Source organism: Hyperoodon ampullatus (genome assembly GCF_949752795.1).
Source record: "Hyperoodon ampullatus genome assembly, chromosome: 4".
NCBI classification, from domain to species: domain Eukaryota; kingdom Metazoa; phylum Chordata; class Mammalia; order Artiodactyla; family Ziphiidae; genus Hyperoodon; species Hyperoodon ampullatus.
In genome coordinates, this window is record NC_136917.1 from 33823722 (window position 1) to 33841732 (window position 18011).

The following is an 18011-nucleotide window of genomic DNA, read 5'->3' on the forward strand; positions in this document are numbered from 1 at the left end:
CCCCCCTAAGCGGAGCCGCCTCCCAGCTGGGGCTCCCCTCCCCAGTCCCCACTGCACTGAGGGTGCCCCTTCCCATCTGAGGGCTCTGTCCCCCTGCCTGCCTGTGCACCCCCCCTTCCCCCCCCCACCCCTCGTCTCTCTTGGTCTCTGTCCTCTCATGTGTCTCCCCTCCCTGTGACTGTCTCCCTGACACCCTCCCTGAAGGAAAGGACTTGGGGGCGGGGGCTGATGCTACCTTCGGGGTTGGGGAACCAGGAGTGAGGAAAGAAAGGAAAAGGGGGCGTGTTGCCAGAAAAGAAACGAAAGCAATTTAATCTTTTTTTTTTCTCTTTTTTTCTTGCACATTTTTTTTTTCAATTTGTTTTCTCTCTCTCTTCCGATGCTTAAAGTAGAAGTGGAGCAGAAAGGTAAACGCACTGTTACCAATGCTAACCCCTAACTCAGACTTTGTTTTACCTGTACCGTACTTATGTGACCCACCCTCCCCTCCGGCCCCTTCTTCTCCCCCCACCCCAAACTTGGTCCAGTCGCTATTCCCCACCCCGGTGTCCCCCTGGTGGGGCAAGCCCTGGTGCAGCCGGGTGACTCCACCCTCCAGACACCTGAGGAAGCTCCTCTCTGAGCCCGGGCAGGATCTTCCGTCTCTCTCTCTGCCTCTCTCTCTCTCTCTCTCTCTCTCCCTCCCTCCCCCCCGCCCAAGCCTCCCCCACCCCCGGCCCACCTTCCTAGTCCCTGGCCCTTGCGGGGCCGGGGGGGACCTGGCCTTCTCTCATACTTCTTTTGCCTCCTTCAGGAGAAGTGTGTAAGCATCCAGGGCGGGTGGGGAGGGAGGGACCCCCTTCCCTGGCTCCCGACCAGGGGTGGAGGGCACCGGGTGAGCCGTCTCTCTCCTCTCTTCCTCCTGCCCCCGCTTTTGTAACATGTGTCGGGGTTCAGGGGAGGCAGGGTGGAGGGGACACCTTTGTTTTCCTTTTGGGGAGCAGATTCCTCCTCTCTCTTTCTCTCTCTCTCTCTCTCTCTCTCTGGCTCCTGGCGGCTTAAGTTCCTTCTGGTTTGGCGTTTCCAAGGCCCAGAGCTGTTTTGGAGCATGGAGTACCAGTTTCCCCCAGTCCCAGCCCCTGTCCTCCACCAGCGGGGGGCCCAGCCCTGGGGAGGGGTATAAGCTGTCCCCAGCCCGGGGAGGGCAGCCTGCCAAATCGGGACGAGGGGGTGGGGGCGGGCCTCAAGGTTGGGGGAGTGAGGGGCGGGGGAGCACTTTACCTGGTTCTGAAATACTTGCGAAGCTGCAGTCAGGGTTTCTTCTGGGCTGTTGTGGTTAGAGGACCAGGGAGAGGGAGGCAGGGGAGGTACAGGCTGGGTCTGGGGACTTCCACGAGCACCATAATTTCTTGCGGGTGAAACCTTCAGCGGGGGGTGGGCAGAGCTCCATGGTGGGCAGAGCTGTCCGTTAGTGGAGTCTGGCAGGGCTGCCGCTGCAGGCCTGGGCTCTGGGGGATGGTCACTTCCTCCCCTGAAAGTTTTGGGAAATTTGAAGTTCTGAGGCAGGCAGCAGGGGGCACGGATGGAAGGCATGACCTTTCAGGATCACTTTTGCCTTGAAATTACGGTGGTCGGTGGAGCATCCCCTTTGAGGGAGGTGGGGTGGGGTCCCTCCGAGCTGCTCCCCTCCCCCTTGTCCCTTCCCCCATCTCACTGAGGCCTGGGCAACTAGCCCACCGCCCTGCCCCTCACTGCACCCCTCCACTCTCTCCCTTTCTCCTGGAGTCTCTCTCTCCCACCCAGCACCAGACACTCTTCTTGCAGGCCCGGTGGTGGTTTGGATACGGCAGCCTGGGATCTTTTCTCTTCAAAGGGCGGGTGGGAGGAGGCTGGAGGGCAGAGGAGGTACTGGGAGCTTGGTGCTGGGGAGGGGTCCTTGCTGGCAAAGGCCCCAGGCAGACCCTTCCTCATCTTCTCCCCCTTCCCCAGGGTAACCTCTAACCACGTTTTCCTCCGCCCTGCCCTGCCAGCCAGGCCAGGCTCTGAGACCTCCCACTGCCCACCCCCCCAACACACACACACAAACACACATCCGCTCAGTCGTCACAAAGCTGGCAGGGGACCTAGCTTGGGGAGAGGGGAGACCCAGGCACAGGGGAAAAGGGCAGAGGCCAGTGTACTGGACAGAAGGTGCAGGCCAACCCCTCAGGGCATTGGGGACAGGGAGGTGGTGGAGCCCCAAGCTCCCCTCCCCCTCCTAAAACAGGGCATGCTCCTGGCTGCTTTGTGCCTGGAGACCCTTGGGTCAAAATGTCACCCTGCTGCTGTGAAGGGAGGGCTGGATATCCGCACCCACCCATCTGAGCCTCCTGAAGAATGAGGCTGGAAGTGGGGGAATGAGAAGCGTCCAAGCCCCTCTAACCACTGGGGCCAAGCCCCCACGCCCCAAGCCGGCACCAAGTCCCAGCCCTCCCTGTCCCCTCGGGGCCAGCTGCTTTGGTGACAGACCAAGCAGGAGCAGAGAATTCACTACAAACTCTCACCCTGGCCTGTCCGTGGGTTCTGCTAGCAGGGAGGTGGGAGGGAGGCCCCCAGCCGTTCTGGATGGAGGGACATCACCTCTATAGAGGAGGAGGGGAGCCTGGCCACACCGTGAAAGTCCAGACGCCCCACCGGGTCAGTAAGGGGAGGCTAGGAGTAGGCGGCGCTGGGACGTGACCGGGCAAGGGTGGGCAGGCTATTGGTGGCCAACGAGATGCAGTTGAGGTTTTCCTCCTTTTCAGGGAATGGGGGGGTGGGGCGGGGCCCCCCACCTTTCTGACATCAGCGCTGCCTTGGTCCCTCCTCCCGAGCCGGGGATGGTTGCAGGTAAATCGGGGTCAGGGCAGGGGAGGTGGGGGGGCCTGCTGGGGGCGGGCTGGGTCTTTATCCTAGCACCTGGTTCCCTCCCTTGCCCCTTCTGAGCTGGACCTGGGACTGCCCCCCCAAGGGACCCTCAGTCGGGCCTGGGCCTTGGAGTGAATTCTCTGCTCACCCCCCTCTCTCCTCGCCAGCACTAACCCTTTCTTCCCAGGTGCTCTCCAGTGTGCCTCCCTTGGAGCCAGGACCTCGCCGAGCCCCCCCACCACCACCTTGTCTCTCTTCCCTCCACACAGCTCTCCTCCCCCCCACCCAGCTCTCCCGGGAGTCCTCTCCCTCCCCAAGTTCTCCCCCTCACCCCTGTGCACCAGTGTCAGTGTCTGCTGCTGAATAAGCCCCATGAGAGACCCTGCCGGCTGGGGGCAGGGCTGGGCACCCTCAGGAGGGGCTGGACTTTTCCGAATACCCTTCCTCAGCTACTGATTTCATGGGTACTGGGGGTGGGGGCTGCCACAGGCTGCATCAGGAACCTCGGGTGCCTCTCCCACCCTGGAATAGAAGTGCGCTCCTGACACCCACCCACAGTGGGTACGGAAACATCACTCTACCTTGCAGTTTTTGCAGGAGGAAGAAAATGGAGTTTAAAAAAAAAATCTGTGTCCTGGTGTGGTTGGTGAAGGATGGGACCCTTGACCCTAGCTCTTCCATAGGGGGCGCAGATGATGGCGAAGGGGCAGGGCCCTGAGTCCCTGGAACCTCAAAGCCACCAGTGGCTGCAGTGAGGAAATCTTTCCACTCCTGCTTAAGACACACGAGATCTTCTCTGGGATGCCTCTTGCCAAACCCCTTATCCCCAGCCTGTGGGGTCTCTAGCAGCCAGGGAAGGAAAGAGGGGCACTACCTCCCGCCACTAACCCTGCTCTTAATGGCCTCCAGGGTTGACATCTCCAGGGAGAGGGGCAGCTGGGCGGGGCAGGGGTCCCAGCCCGGAAACCCCCTTCCCATCACCAGCCCTACCAAGCAACCGTGACTGCAGCAGCAGGAGGGGACAGCCTGGCATCCCCCTGGCCGCGTGACCAACTTGCCTCTCTGTCTCCCCCTCCCTTGCCCCTGCTCCTCTCCCCATGTCCTCCCCGCCCACCCACCTGGCCCAGTCTTCGTGTGCCCAGGGACTCTGCAGAAGGTGCTGGACCCCACCTCGACACACGAATCGGAGCACCAGTCTGGCGCATGGTGCAAGGACCCACTGCAGGCGGGTGACCGCATCTACGTCATGCCCTGGATCCCCTACCGCACCGACACGCTGACCGAGTACGCCTCATGGGAGGACTACGTGGCGGCGCGCCACACCACCACCTACCGCCTGCCCAACCGTGTGGATGGCACGGGCTTCGTGGTCTACGATGGCGCCGTCTTCTACAACAAGGAGCGCACGCGCAACATCGTCAAGTACGACCTGCGCACGCGCATCAAGAGCGGGGAGACGGTCATCAACACGGCCAATTACCACGATACCTCGCCCTACCGCTGGGGGGGCAAGACCGACATCGACCTGGCCGTGGACGAGAATGGGCTGTGGGTCATCTACGCCACCGAGGGCAACAACGGGCGGCTGGTGGTGAGCCAGCTCAACCCCTACACGCTGCGCTTCGAGGGCACGTGGGAGACCGGCTACGACAAGCGGTCGGCGTCCAACGCCTTCATGGTGTGCGGCGTCCTCTACGTGCTGCGTTCCGTGTACGTGGATGACGACAGCGAGGCGGCCGGCAACCGCGTGGACTACGCCTTCAACACCAACGCCAACCGCGAGGAACCCGTCAGCCTGGCCTTCCCCAACCCCTACCAGTTCGTCTCTTCCGTTGACTATAACCCTCGTGACAACCAGCTGTATGTCTGGAACAACTATTTCGTGGTGCGCTATAGCCTGGAGTTCGGGCCACCCGACCCCAGTGCTGGTGAGGACAGCTCAAGTTCGCTCCCAAACGCCCCCTAGGTCCCAGGGTCGGGGGGGGGGTGCACTCTGTGACATCTTAGGGGACCTGGAGGTGGGTTCGGGGGAGCCCTGGAGGCAATGGCAGTGTGACATGGCAATGTGACAGAGGCTGTTCTAAGCACCCAATTAACTCCTCTGATCCTCGCAGCCTAGGAGACAGGGCGTATTATTGCCCCGTTTTACAGATGAGGAAACCCAAGCACTGAGTGAGTATGGGATTAGCTTGCTCATTTGAGGATTTGGACCAAGGACTCTGGGCTCTTAACCAAGCTGCACTATGTCTCCTAGAGGCCTGTGCATTTTGAGCCCTGGAATCCCTTCAACCAAAATCTTGGGTGGAAGCCCAGTATCAGTAAAACAGCAAAGCTGAGCTGCTGATGTTGGCCAGGATTGGGGGCCCCTCTAGTCTCATTCTGCCCCCTCAGCTGCCCTAAACCAGCTCTGAGCAGCTCCACAGCTCCAGGGAGTCCCATCTAATCCAAAAGGAGGAGCTGAGGCCCCCAGAGGGAAGGGACGTGGCCAGGTCAGAGAGACCAGAGTAAGAGTAGAATGAGGATGGGAGGTGGCTGTGTACAGCAGCCGCCAGACACCTCCTTCCTGGCCCGTCTTCTGTGGTTGCTCTCTCAGACTTCAAAGTACAAATGAGTGAATTTTTGCCACCTTCCAGTGCTTCAGGTGGTCCCAGGGGTACGAGGGACCTCTGTGGGCAGACGGGCCAGGGGAGCTCTCCCAGACCTAGTGGGGACCAGGATATCTTTCAGTAGGCCTGAAGCAGGGGGGTAACCCCGTCTCATCTCCCCTCTCCCTTCCAGGCCCAGCCACTTCGCCACCCCTCAGCACGACCACCACAGCCCGGCCCACACCCCTGACCAGCACAGCCTCGCCTGCGGCCACCACCCCACTCCGCCGGGCGCCCCTCACCACGCACCCCGTGGGTGCCATCAACCAGCTGGGACCTGACCTACCTCCAGCCACTGCCCCCGCCCCCAGCACCCGGCGGCCCCCCGCCCCCAATCTGCACGTGTCCCCGGAACTCTTCTGTGAACCTCGAGAGGTGCGGCGGGTCCAGTGGCCAGCCACCCAGCAGGGCATGCTGGTGGAGAGGCCCTGCCCCAAGGGGACTCGAGGTGAGTGCAGAGCCAAGGTTACCTCCACTGCAGCTGGCTTGGGGAATGGCCACTGCTGGGTCTGGCCAGGGAAGGGTCAGGGGACGTGCCCCTAACTCAGCTCAGCATAGATGCACTTACCTGTCCATCTCCCCTGGCAGAGTGTGGGTTTCATGCAGTGGTCACGCCTGATGTCTGCAGCTGTGTCCCCAGAGCCCAGCAGAGCTCCCAGGACACAGCAGCAGCTCAGTTAGTGCCCCACGCCTCGTCCCCCATCCCCTCCTGCAATACTAAGCACCCGCCACGTGCAAAGCGGTGGGTGGACCCTGCAGGGAGCCCACGGGAGGTAACTTGAGTCCTGGCTTCAGACTGAAATGGAACAGGCCTGGGAGCAGCTGGTGACAGGACACAGCAGCTGAAGTGCCAGAGAGGGTGGGGCTGGACCGCATGCTTTAGGGATCCCAAGGGGAGGGTCAGAAGAGGCTTCGTTTGGTGGGGGGGGCGCTACCAAGGCGAGCTTTGCTAGAAGGTTCCAACTGTGGTACCCAAAGACGGAAGAGGAGCCAAGAGGGAGGGTTTAGGGGAAGAAGGAGTGGCTTATGTCACCTCAGAGTGACACCTCTCTTGACTGTCCGGCCTGCTTCATGTCTGGTCTTCCATGTTCCCCTCACCTCTCTCCTCACCCACTCGTCCCCCTCTCTCTGTCATCTCCTTTCTCCCTGCTTTGGCCCATCCTTCTCTCCTTCCCTGTGGCTCCCTTCTCTGTTCCTGTGTGTCTGTCCCTACAGGAATTGCCTCCTTCCAGTGTCTACCAGCCCTGGGGCTCTGGAACCCCCGGGGCCCTGACCTCAGCAACTGCACCTCCCCCTGGGTCAACCAGGTGGCCCAGAAGGTACCAGCAGAAGCTGCCCCTCCCAGTCAGGCGCACGTGCTCACACAGCAGGCCCTGGGTGCCCGGGCACAGGGCACAGTGGGGGCAATGGAACAACTGGGGAGACAAGCAGGGGTCCACTCCCTGGCCTGCAGAGGGAGCAGAGATAGATGGGGAGGGAGAAGGCAGACAAGGAGAAGGGGCAGCAGAGAGAGGGATGAGAGGGGCTGAGCAGGCTGGGCGCGTGAAGAGGGAAGCCAAACGGTCCCTGACAGAGCCGGGGCATCCCACTCCCGCCTCACACAGATCAAGAGCGGGGAGAACGCAGCCAACATTGCCAGCGAGCTGGCCCGCCACACCCGGGGCTCCATCTATGCGGGTGATGTGTCCTCCTCTGTGAAGCTGATGGAGCAACTGCTGGACATCCTGGATGCCCAGCTGCAGGCCCTGCGGCCCATCGAGCGCGAGTCAGCTGGCAAGAACTACAACAAGGTAGGGCCTGGCGGCAGGGCCAGCAGGGCAGGGGGCACTGCCCTGGGAACTTAGGAGATAGCCAGCCTGTTACCGTGGAGCTGGGCTGCCACCCACGGTGACGAGAGAAGAAGGAAGGACAGACCCCAGGTCTACTGGGGCTCCCTCCTGAACTGCCCTGGACGGTCCTGGGGGTGTGGGCTCCCTTAGGAATGGCTCTTGCTCATGGCCTAGCCCCAGGTCAGTGGCAGAGGCAGAGTAGCAAGCTCCCTGGGGCCCAGACGTGAGTGTCGGGGTTAGAGGAGTGGGGCTGGGAGACCAGCCCTGAGAGCACCTCCGTCTCTTTCCCCAGATGCACAAGCGAGAGAGAACCTGTAAGGACTACATCAAGGTGAGGCTCAAGGGCTCCTGCTGGCCGAGGGGGTGGGGCAGCCCTTGTCGCTCCTGGGCAGGCCCCAGGTGGCGCTGGGAGTTTCGGAGCAGAGGGCGCAGAGCCCAGCCCGGGGAACTGGAGGATGTGGGGGATCACGGAGCTGCCCCCGCCCCGCTGCAGGCCGTGGTGGAGACGGTGGACAACCTGCTGCGGCCAGAGGCTCTTGAGTCCTGGAAGGACATGAATGCCACCGAGCAGGTGCACACGGCCACCATGCTCCTGGACGTCCTAGAGGAGGGCGCCTTCCTGCTGGCCGACAATGTCAGGGAGCCTGCCCGCTTCCTGGCCGCCAAGCCGAATGTGGGTGAGTGCTACAATCGTGCTAGGGCAAGTCCGGGTGCAAATCTTGAACAGTGGGGCCCACTCGGCCTGGAGACCATGGGGGATACCCTGGCCCTCGACCTTGGACCTCTTGCCACAGCCCGGGCCTCTGGACTGTGGACAGACCCCCAACCTTGTGTGCCCTGCCGTCCCCTGTCCCCACAGTCCTCGAGGTCACAGTCCTGAACACAGAGGGTCAAGTGCAAGAGCTGGTGTTCCCCCAGGAGTACCCGAGCGAGAACTCGATCCAGCTGTCCGCCAACACCATCAAGCAGAACAGCCGCAACGGTCAGTGTCCGAGCCCCGTGCCGGCACCTCTGCTCCTCTCGTGGAGGACGGCAGTGCTTAGCTTTTATCGGATTGAAGAATCTGAAAGGAGGTTGGGACCCATGGCAACACACAGAGATGTCCTTCATTCAAGCTAGTGTTAACATTTCAGGGATTCATGGAGACCCCCCTGCCTCAAAGCCCCACAGAACCAAGGACACTTTGCAGTTTGTAGGGCTCGCTCCTGTGCAATAGCAGTTCATCCTCATAGTTCAGGGAGGATTGTGCCATTTGAGATTAAGGTCCAGAGAGGTTAGGGATTCGCTCAAGGTTACACAGTAAGTGAGAGGTGGGCCAGGGACCCAGCCTGTGTATCCTGGCCCACTGCCCTGCCGTTGGAAACTGCCTATAACTGAGCAGTGGTCCCATAGAAGGGCTCCCAGAGCCCCACTTGCCTGGGCTGCAGCCTGCCTGGCTTCAGAGGTCCTGGCGGCCAGCGTGGTGGAGCTGCCCACCAGCCAGGGGCTGACAACACGCCCTGCTGCGCCTGTTCTCCCCAGGAGTGGTCAAAGTTGTCTTCATCCTCTACAACAACCTGGGCCTCTTCCTGTCCACCGAGAATGCCACGGTGAAGCTGGCAGGTGACGCGGGCGCGGGGGGCCTGGGGGGCGCCTCCCTGGTGGTGAACTCCCAGGTCATCGCAGCGTCCATCAACAAGGAGTCCAGCCGAGTTTTCCTCATGGACCCTGTCATCTTCACTGTGGCCCACCTGGAGGTGAGCCGAGGTGCCCCCTCCCTCCGTGAGGGTCCCAGCATCCCCCATGGTCCCTACCGTGTGTTCACCCACCCCAAGAGCAAGTTACAACCCCTCCCTGGGGCACCAGCCCCCACCTCAGCAGCTTGGGCCATTTTGTCCCCAGAGTTCTCAGACTGTCACCTGGAGCCCAAAGCCCTAGGCACTTGTCTCCCACTGTCGCTATCCCCATGGCTGGGTGTGTGGGCTGGAGTGGGACTCCCCGGATCTGACCCCGCGGTCACCACCACACAACAGGCCAAGAACCACTTCAACGCTAACTGCTCCTTCTGGAACTACTCGGAGCGATCCATGCTGGGCTACTGGTCAACCCAGGGCTGCCGCCTGGTGGAGTCCAACAAGACCCACACCACGTGTGCCTGCAGCCACCTCACCAACTTTGCCGTACTCATGGCTCACCGCGAGATCGTAAGCTGGCCAGCGCTCCACTCCTCCGGGCGGGCCCACTTTCTGGCCCGGCTTTGCATGGCATCATAGAAAGTGCTGCATGGGCGGTGCCGGGGAAGGCCAGCTTCGTGGGCATGGGGGGCCTGAGTCTTGCCCGGGGCACGAGGCCACACGTCTGGTTCTCTTTGGTCACGGTCCCACCTTCTCCCAAGGCACTCTGGAGAAGCACGTTGGTGTCACCTTTGTCATCTCTCCACGAGCCTTCCAGAGCATGAGGAAGTGAGCGTGCCGCCTGCAGAGGGGTGGGGGCCGGCAAGTTGGCCAGGGGGGCAGGAGGCCGGGTGGGCTGCACCAGTGGTGCTCATGGCCCACGGCCTTGCCCGTAGCTGGCACCTAAGCTGAGCCCTGGCCACGTGCAAGACCAGAGGCGCTAAGTACACCCCCTGCTCCTTCCCCCAGTACCAGGGCCGCATCAACGAGCTACTGCTGTCAGTCATCACCTGGGTGGGCATCGTCATCTCCCTGGTCTGCCTGGCAATCTGTATCTCCACTTTCTGCTTCCTACGGGGACTGCAGACTGACCGAAACACCATCCACAAGAACCTGTGCATCAACCTCTTCCTGGCCGAGCTGCTCTTCCTGGTTGGGATAGACAAGACTCAATATGAGGTGAGCAGGACTCCAAGGCAGGAGAGGATGGGGGGAGAGACGACACCGGCCGGCTGGGGCAGCCCCTCACCTCTGGTGTTCCCCGCTCTCTAGATTGCCTGCCCCATCTTCGCTGGCTTGCTGCACTACTTCTTCCTGGCTGCCTTCTCCTGGCTGTGCCTGGAGGGCGTGCACCTCTATCTGCTGCTGGTGGAGGTGTTTGAGAGCGAGTACTCCCGCACCAAATACTACTACCTGGGCGGGTACTGCTTCCCAGCCCTGGTGGTGGGCATCGCAGCCGCCATCGACTACCGCAGCTACGGCACCGAGAAGGCGTGAGTGCCCCCCTTCACCCCCCGAGTCTCTCCTCCTTGCTGGCTCCCTGCTCTGCAGCATCCCTTGGGCCAGGACCCTCAGGGCACTGGCCTCCCTTCTGAGCCCCGAGGCCGCAGCCAGCAGAGTCCCTGGGCTCCTGGAGTCAGAGGGAGGGAAGAGCCCGCCCCCCTCACCTCTCAATACCCCGGCCCTGCTTTCTTCACAGCTGCTGGCTCCGAGTGGACAATTATTTCATTTGGAGCTTCATTGGGCCCGTCTCCTTTGTTATCGTGGTAAGTTGGAAGGCAGCACCCCCAGGACTGAGTCTCTGTCCTTCATCCAGCCTAGCTCTGACCCCAAGGCCCCCATTCTCCCCAGGCCCTTGAAAAGCATCAGAACTGAGCAGCCAACTAAGAAAATGAGAGCAGAGTGGGCCTGTAGAGCTCCAGCACTGAGGTCCATCCTTCCAGGAGCTGTGATTTGAGCCCCTGCTCTGTGTCAGGCTGTGGGCCCTGCCCGCCGACCCCGGGAGCCACATTAACAGTTACACCAGTAGGCAGGCACCTGGGGGCAGGTGCACCAGCAGGGGGGACCCTGAAGAAGGGGGTTCGTGGCTGAGACTTGGCCGGGAGCTGACGCTAGGAGGCAGAGGGACCCTGGCCCAGCCCCGCCCCTTGTCCCGCCCCCAGGTGAACCTGGTGTTCCTCATGGTGACTCTACACAAGATGATCCGGAGCTCGTCCGTGCTCAAGCCCGACTCCAGTCGCCTCGACAACATTAAGTGAGCACCCCCTCGCCCCACCCATGCCCTGGGATTTTCCAGGCCTCTCCCAGCATTTCTTAAAAGGTGGTGTTCTCACCTCTGGTGTCACATACTGTGATCTTAAGGACAAAGATGGTGTTTTACTGTTTTCGTTATGTATCTATTTAATGAGTATTAGAAAACACGGTATTAGCACATCCAGCTGTGGCTTTAGGCACATAATTGTTAAGGGTGAGACTGAGTTCAAAAAGTGAGTGCAGGGAATTCCCTGGCGGTCCAGTGGTTAGGACTCCGCACTTTCACTGCCAAGGGCACAGGTTCAGTTCCTGGTCGGGGAACTGAAGATCCCACCAGCCATGCGACTCGGCAAAAAAAAAAAAAGAGTCCATTTCAAGGCAACTTAAAGACAGATAGGCAGCAAAAGATAGTTTAAAGGTCCGGAAATGTGGCCAGAAGGATGAAGGATGCAGGAGAATGACTGGCCATTCACAGAACCCTGACCCCTGACCTCTGCCTGCCCCTCAGGCTCAGCTTGGGTGAAAGTGTCACTGGGCAGGCCTGCTCATACCAGGGCAGTGTCCAGGCCCGCTCAAAGAGGGACACGCAGCAGGGCTCTGGGGGAGGCATCTCTGCTGGCGGGGACTTTGATGTCCCTGTTCCCTCTCCACCTCTCCCCAGATCCTGGGCCCTGGGGGCCATTGCGCTGCTCTTCCTGCTGGGCCTCACCTGGGCTTTCGGCCTCCTCTTCATCAATAAGGAGTCGGTGGTCATGGCCTATCTCTTTACCACCTTCAACGCCTTCCAGGGGGTCTTCATCTTCGTCTTTCACTGCGCCTTACAGAAGAAGGTGAGGTCCAGGGAAGGGACCAGGTGCCTGCCTTCTGTAGTGGGAGGGACCTGGGTCTGCCTGGAGGGAAGCACAGGCTCACAGGGAGGATTTAGGCAGGGGTGAAGAGGGTTCTGGAAAAGAGCAAGATACAGGGGCCTAGAGGAACAAGAAAGCGAGGCAGATTTGGGGAGTTGGGAGGGCACAGGGCAGGGACATGGTTGATGGACCCTCCCCAGGGTGTAGGGCACAAGTCAAGCATGTGGAGGGAGATGACTCTGGCTGCCACCCAGACAGAACATTTCCGACTTTAATATTCGTGGGATAAACTGTGAATTTTGTGGTGATAGGAAATTTATTTTTAAAATAAAGTGTGTTCAAGTCTGAATCTTAAAAAAAAAATTAAGGAGATAACAGAAGCAGAAGAATGTGGAGAAGGGTGTATGGGCAGTAGACTCAAGACTAAAGCCGGGGAAACTGAGCCAAGGCGTTTGTAGATTCATCCTGAAGGCAGTGGGGAGACCCGGTCAGACTGTTGTTGGTCTTAGGGGACAGTGAGGTGGGTAAGGCTAAGGAGGGGATGAAGGAGGCAGTGATCACAAGTCTTGGATGCAAGGTTGACTGTTCTGCTCAAAACTGTCCCATGGTCCTCATCGGACACACAGTGACATCCTTACAGAGGCCCCCAGGCCCATACGGTCCAACCTGGGCTTCCCCTTCTCTTCCCTTCCCTCCAGCCACGTTCTGTCTTCTGCTCCCTCAGACACCTAGACATGGACCCTCCCCAGGGCCTGTCCCCTGCCCCTCCCGATATCCACAGGGCCCACTGCCTTATTTCTTTTAGGTCTTTGCCGAAATGTCTCCTTAGTGAGGCCTCCCCTGATCTTTTTGGAATCGTGCCCCCAACCCCCACCGACAGCACTGCCTGACTCCCGGCCATAGTTCTCGGCAGCACCTCACACCATCAGACGCCCTACATACCGTACTGATGTTTCACCCGTGTTCAATCTCTGTCTGCTAGAAAATACCAGCTCTGAGAAGTAGGGCCTTGGGTCTGACTTGTGTCTGTCCTCGGGGCCTAAACCACGCCTGGCGTATAGAGGATGCTCATTAAAGATCTGTTGAGTGAATGAACGGATGAGAAATTATTGGTGGAGGTGGAGAAAGAAGGATGGGCCTGAGTGAGAAGAGAGCCTTCTTGGCTGGCTGTTGGGACACAGGAGACAGTGGGGCTTCTGATGCCCACCAGGAGCTTGGTTGCTGGACCCCCAAGGCGGGGGCACCTACTGCCTGTCCTCCTCACCCCACCAGGTGCATAAGGAGTATAGCAAGTGCCTGCGTCACTCCTACTGCTGCATTCGCTCCCCGCCCGGGGGCGCTCACGGCTCACTCAAGACCTCAGCTATGCGGAGCAACACCCGCTACTACACGGGGACCCAGGTATCCGGGCCGGGGGCTGGGGCGCCAGGCAGGGCTCCCTGGGGCTGAGTGTTGGAACCGAGAGCCCAAGAGGCAGGGCAGTCCTCTGCCCAGGTCCCTGGTGGTGCTCATCAGGCAAGTGGTCTCAGAAAGATCGTGGAGGGTGGGCGGCCCAAGGGCCCCCTCACGTCTGAGCTGTGTCCCCAGAGCCGAATCCGGAGGATGTGGAACGACACTGTGAGGAAACAGACGGAATCCTCTTTCATGGCGGGCGACATCAACAGCACACCCACCCTGAACCGAGGTGAGACTGGATCCCTCACCCCCAGCTTCAGTCCCTCAAGGTTCCCGAGCCCGGGTCTCCTGGCCGCCTTGTGACCTCTGACCTCCTGGGCAGGTACCATGGGGAACCATCTGCTGACCAACCCTGTGCTGCAGCCCCGTGGGGGCACCAGCCCCTACAACACTCTCATCGCCGAGTCGGTGGGCTTCAATCCTTCCTCACCCGCCGTCTTCAACTCCCCAGGTGAGAGCACTCTGGTGCCAGGAGAGGGTGACAGCCCAGGTCAGGTGGCATCCTTGTGCCTCCTGAACTGGAGCCGAGACTTGGCATCCTGAGCTCGCTCTCTCCTTCTCTCTTTTCCCTCCTGGCCGGCGCCTGCAGGGAGCTACCGGGAACCCAGTAAGTGTGACTGTTTCCTGGTAACATTTCCAAGGCCGGGAGGGGAACGTGACAGTGGCCTCCTCAAATGGCCTAACTTAGAGAGAAGAACTCGAGTGCCCCCCCACACACGCACACACACACAGACAATCTCTGGCTTGGCAGCTGGCTGGAGGGTGTTGCGTTAGGTGGGGAATGAAAGTGATGGGGGGGTCAGAGCGTTGGAAAGGGACCTGGTCACCCAGATCTCATACTGCTGAGACTCTAAGCCCCCAGCTGGGAGGGGACCCTGAGGGAACTGGTCCCCACACGTACCTCCACTAGTCTTCTGCTGAGCTGGTGTCCTCACTGCCAGTGAGGAAGAGAGGGAATACAAGACCCCTGTCCCCAGGGGCAGGGGTGAACCCAGGGAAAGCCAGGTGAAAGCAGGCACCCCCCTCCACATGGCCTGCGCCCCTCTCACTGCCCGGCTCTCCTTCTGAGCAGCTCCCTTCTGCCTGCAGAGCACCCCTTGGGAGGCCGAGAAGCCTGCGGCATGGACACGCTGCCCCTCAACGGCAACTTCAACAACAGTTACTCCTTGCGAAGTGGGGATTTCCCTCCAGGGGATGGGGCCCCTGAGCCACCTCGAGGCCGGAACCTGGCCGACGCTGCTGCCTTCGAGAAGATGATCATCTCAGAGCTGGTGCACAACAACCTTCGGGGTGGTGGCAGCGGAGCCAGGGGCCCTCCACCGCCTGAGCCCCCCGTGCCGCCAGTGCCAGGGGGCAGTGGCGAGGAAGAGGCAGGCGGGCCCGGGGTTGCTGACCGGGCAGAGATCGAACTTCTCTACAAGGCCCTGGAGGAGCCACTGCTGCTGCCCCGGGCCCAGTCGGTGCTGTACCAGAGCGATCTGGACGAGTCGGAGAGCTGCACAGCGGAGGATGGGGCCACCAGCCGGCCCCTCTCCTCCCCTCCGGGCCGGGACTCCCTCTACGCCAGCGGGGCCAACCTGCGGGACTCGCCCTCCTACCCGGACAGCAGCCCCGAGGGGCCCAGTGAGGCTCTGCCCCCACCCCCACCTGCACCCCCTGGCCCCCCCGAAATCTACTACACCTCGCGCCCGCCGGCCCTGGTGGCCCGGAACCCCCTGCAGGGCTACTACCAGGTGCGGCGGCCCAGCCACGAGGGCTACCTGGCGGCCCCAGGCCTCGAGGGGCCAGGGCCCGATGGGGATGGGCAGATGCAACTGGTTACCAGTCTCTGAGGGACCTCACGGACCAGGGGCTGGTGTCCCAGGCCGGGGACTGAACCCTGGGTAGGGCTCTGGTGGGAGAGGGAGGCTGATGGAGACTGGCTGTTGGGCCACTCTCTCCATGTGCCCCTTGGCCATGGGCCCTCCAGGCCCCTCGGGGGCTCTGCTCTGGGGGCCCAAGGTACAGGGTTCACAGACAGGGTTTCCCACCAGCCGTGTGCACCAGCTCAATTTGGGGCAAGTGCAGTGAGGAACCAGGAGGTCCCCAGGGGAGTGAGGAAGGAGAAATTGGAAGGGTGCAGCCCACTCTTGACTTCCCCCTCCCACCCCCTACTCATCCTACTCCCCGAAGGGAAGTGAGGGCTCTGGCTTCCCTGGGTCGAAGGCCCTGCTGGATGGAACCCATCAGCTGCACCTCTCTCTGCAGCCAGAGTGCTGCCAGCTGCACCGGGATGGAGCAGTGGGGACAGGACAGATGGACAGGTTCCTCTGCACTACAGTTCCCTGCTCCACGGAGACTGGGGCCTCTGGCCGGGGAGAAAGCCCCGGGGCAAGAGGAATGGGCGGTTGTGGCTGGTGGTTTAAAGGTGGAACTTTCTCCGAAGCTCCTTCTCTCTGCTCTTCGTCCCAGCCTTCCCAGCAAGCCTGCCCCCTCAGCCCTCCTTGAGTGCACCCAATGACCCCCTCCCTTGGGGCGACTCCTGATGAAGCACAACTCCCCGCAGGGCCCCCAGCCCACAGGGGTGGCCATATTTGAGCAGTTCCCAGTCCTGTGGGCTTGGCTATCTGGGGAGCAGATTTTGGGTCTGGATCTCCCTGGGGAGTGGGTCCTGGGCTTGGATCTTTCCCTAGGGGGCCCTCTTACCCCTTCCCTCTCTCCTCTTCCTCCGTCCCCATTGCTGTAAATATTTCAATGAAATGGAAAAGGAAGAAAAAAAAAAAAAAGACAAAAAAAGAAAGAAAATCTCATCACTTGAAGCCACCAGGAGCCTGCGGCCCGGCCAGCCCGGGATTTCTCCGGAGCAGAGCTGCGCCGCCGGGCCCTGGCAGCCAGGACTTCTCTGTGTACGTGCGCATCCCCAGCCGGGTGGGCGGGCCGCCAGAGCAGCTTTTTACAATCCAGAGACAGAAAACAAAATCTAGAAGCAACATCGAAACAAAGAACCCGTTTCCTTTCCGGCACCCGGCACCTGTTTCTGTTGCCTCCTTCCCTGATCCGCCTCTCCCTGGCATCAGTCAGCCCTCCTGGGGCGTGTACCTCACTGCCTGCCCCAGGACTTGGGGCCTGTCTCCCCGTCCCCTCCCCACTGGCCCACGGGAGGCACCCTCACACCCAAAGATGCTTTTGCCAAGGTGGCTGCACTGTCCCTTGGGAGTTCCTCCTTCTTGTACATTGCTTCTGGGACTCGGCCTGGGAGGAAGGGGCTGATTTCCCGCCTAGAGAGGTTGAGAGGGGAAGGAAAATGAGGGCAGCAGGGTTTGACAGATGACTGAGGAGGGAGGGCTGGAGGCGGTGAGGCGGTTCTCCTTCATGGGGTGGGGAGGCCAGAGGTGAGAGATTGCCTTCCCTACCCAACACACCCCCGCAGGGGAGGCAAAGCCAGGTACCAGGGTCTGGCTGGGGTCAGGACACCCATGTTCAGAGGGCTCAACCCCAAACCTGCAGATGCTGGAAGCTCCAGGCTTGGGATGTCTCCTGAGTACCTCTCCCGGTCCCCTCTCCAGTCTGTCACCCTGTCCTTCCCAGCAACACTCCCCCCCCCCAACTCTTGGGGGTAGCACAGTCCCACTGCCATACTAGCCCAGCCCTGTCATTTGCCATTTCCCCAGGGGTGGCCCTCCACCTCTGCTCTGACCCCTCATCTCTTTTGTCCCTCCCTCTTTTCTCACAAGTGCCATGAGTTTTCAAACATCTTCGGGTCTCAGCCTGCTGCTGCCATGAACTTTGGGTTAAGGGGGAGGAACTCCAGGGAGGAACTGGGGGAAAGGGACAGATAGGTGGCTGGAGGGACACTTTTTGCTGCTAGAAAGCCCCTCCCTTCTCCTGAGGAGCTAGGGCTGGCTTGTCCCCATCAGTTAGGGGAGAAGGGGACAGACCCAAAGATGGTGGTTTGTCCCACATGGGGGGACAGGTGTGGGGAGAAGGTAAAGGTGGGTCTCATCTGTTTTCTGGTAGGGAGTTTTAACCCATTTCACCAGACCATGGGTGAGTCTGGACGGGCAGGTGAAGTAAGGATAGGAACGGCCTTGCACGGATGGCTCTGTGAGGAGGGCAGGAGACAGCTCCGTGGCTTTCCTTGGCTTCGCTAGGCCAGGAACTCCTCTTTGGGGAGGGGTGGCTAGAGACCTGTGAAGAGATGGTGGGAGACAAGGGTAGATGGAAGAGTGGGCCCGGCCCAGGCATCAGCCCAGCTAGAGTCAGAGAATGCCTCTGACCAGCAAAGAGGTCTGGAAGAGAGGGTGGGGTGGGGGAGTTCCCAGGGGGACTGGGGGGCAAGCAAGGAGTCCTGCGTCCTCTCCCCTGCCCAGTCCTCCTTTTGTCTCTCCAGACTCCGACAGTCAAGGGGAGAGAGAGGGTACAGCGGGTCCCTTGGTTCCCATTCCAGCCAGAATCACCAAGGTGGATTCCCAGGCCTCAGAGTTG

General features: G+C 60.8%; 1 protein-coding gene across 2 annotated transcripts in view; it reads left to right on the top strand.

Annotated features, from left to right (window-relative positions):
- The window catches only part of ADGRL1 (adhesion G protein-coupled receptor L1), a gene marked incomplete at its 5' end in the record, with an annotated part of 29051 nt that extends 11756 nt beyond the window's left edge, over window positions 1-17295 (top strand). Inside the window, 20 exons of one of the 2 annotated variants that reach the window (XM_079703109.1) lie at window positions 393-407; window positions 3993-4793; window positions 5644-5958; window positions 6726-6829; window positions 7115-7300; window positions 7632-7670; window positions 7833-8016; window positions 8199-8321; window positions 8861-9075; window positions 9352-9522; window positions 9961-10170; window positions 10264-10484; window positions 10691-10757; window positions 11154-11245; window positions 11906-12074; window positions 13365-13493; window positions 13680-13776; window positions 13870-13998; window positions 14137-14154; window positions 14637-17295. In XM_079703109.1, coding sequence (XP_079559235.1) covers window positions 393-407; window positions 3993-4793; window positions 5644-5958; window positions 6726-6829; window positions 7115-7300; window positions 7632-7670; window positions 7833-8016; window positions 8199-8321; window positions 8861-9075; window positions 9352-9522; window positions 9961-10170; window positions 10264-10484; window positions 10691-10757; window positions 11154-11245; window positions 11906-12074; window positions 13365-13493; window positions 13680-13776; window positions 13870-13998; window positions 14137-14154; window positions 14637-15379 — 4028 coding nt within the window. In that variant the 3' untranslated portion in view covers window positions 15380-17295. The remainder of the gene's footprint in view (window positions 1-392; window positions 408-3992; window positions 4794-5643; window positions 5959-6725; window positions 6830-7114; window positions 7301-7631; window positions 7671-7832; window positions 8017-8198; window positions 8322-8860; window positions 9076-9351; window positions 9523-9960; window positions 10171-10263; window positions 10485-10690; window positions 10758-11153; window positions 11246-11905; window positions 12075-13364; window positions 13494-13679; window positions 13777-13869; window positions 13999-14136; window positions 14155-14636) is intronic. The other variant, XM_079703108.1, reaches the window with a different exon arrangement.
- Window positions 17296-18011: the final 716 nt, after the last annotated feature.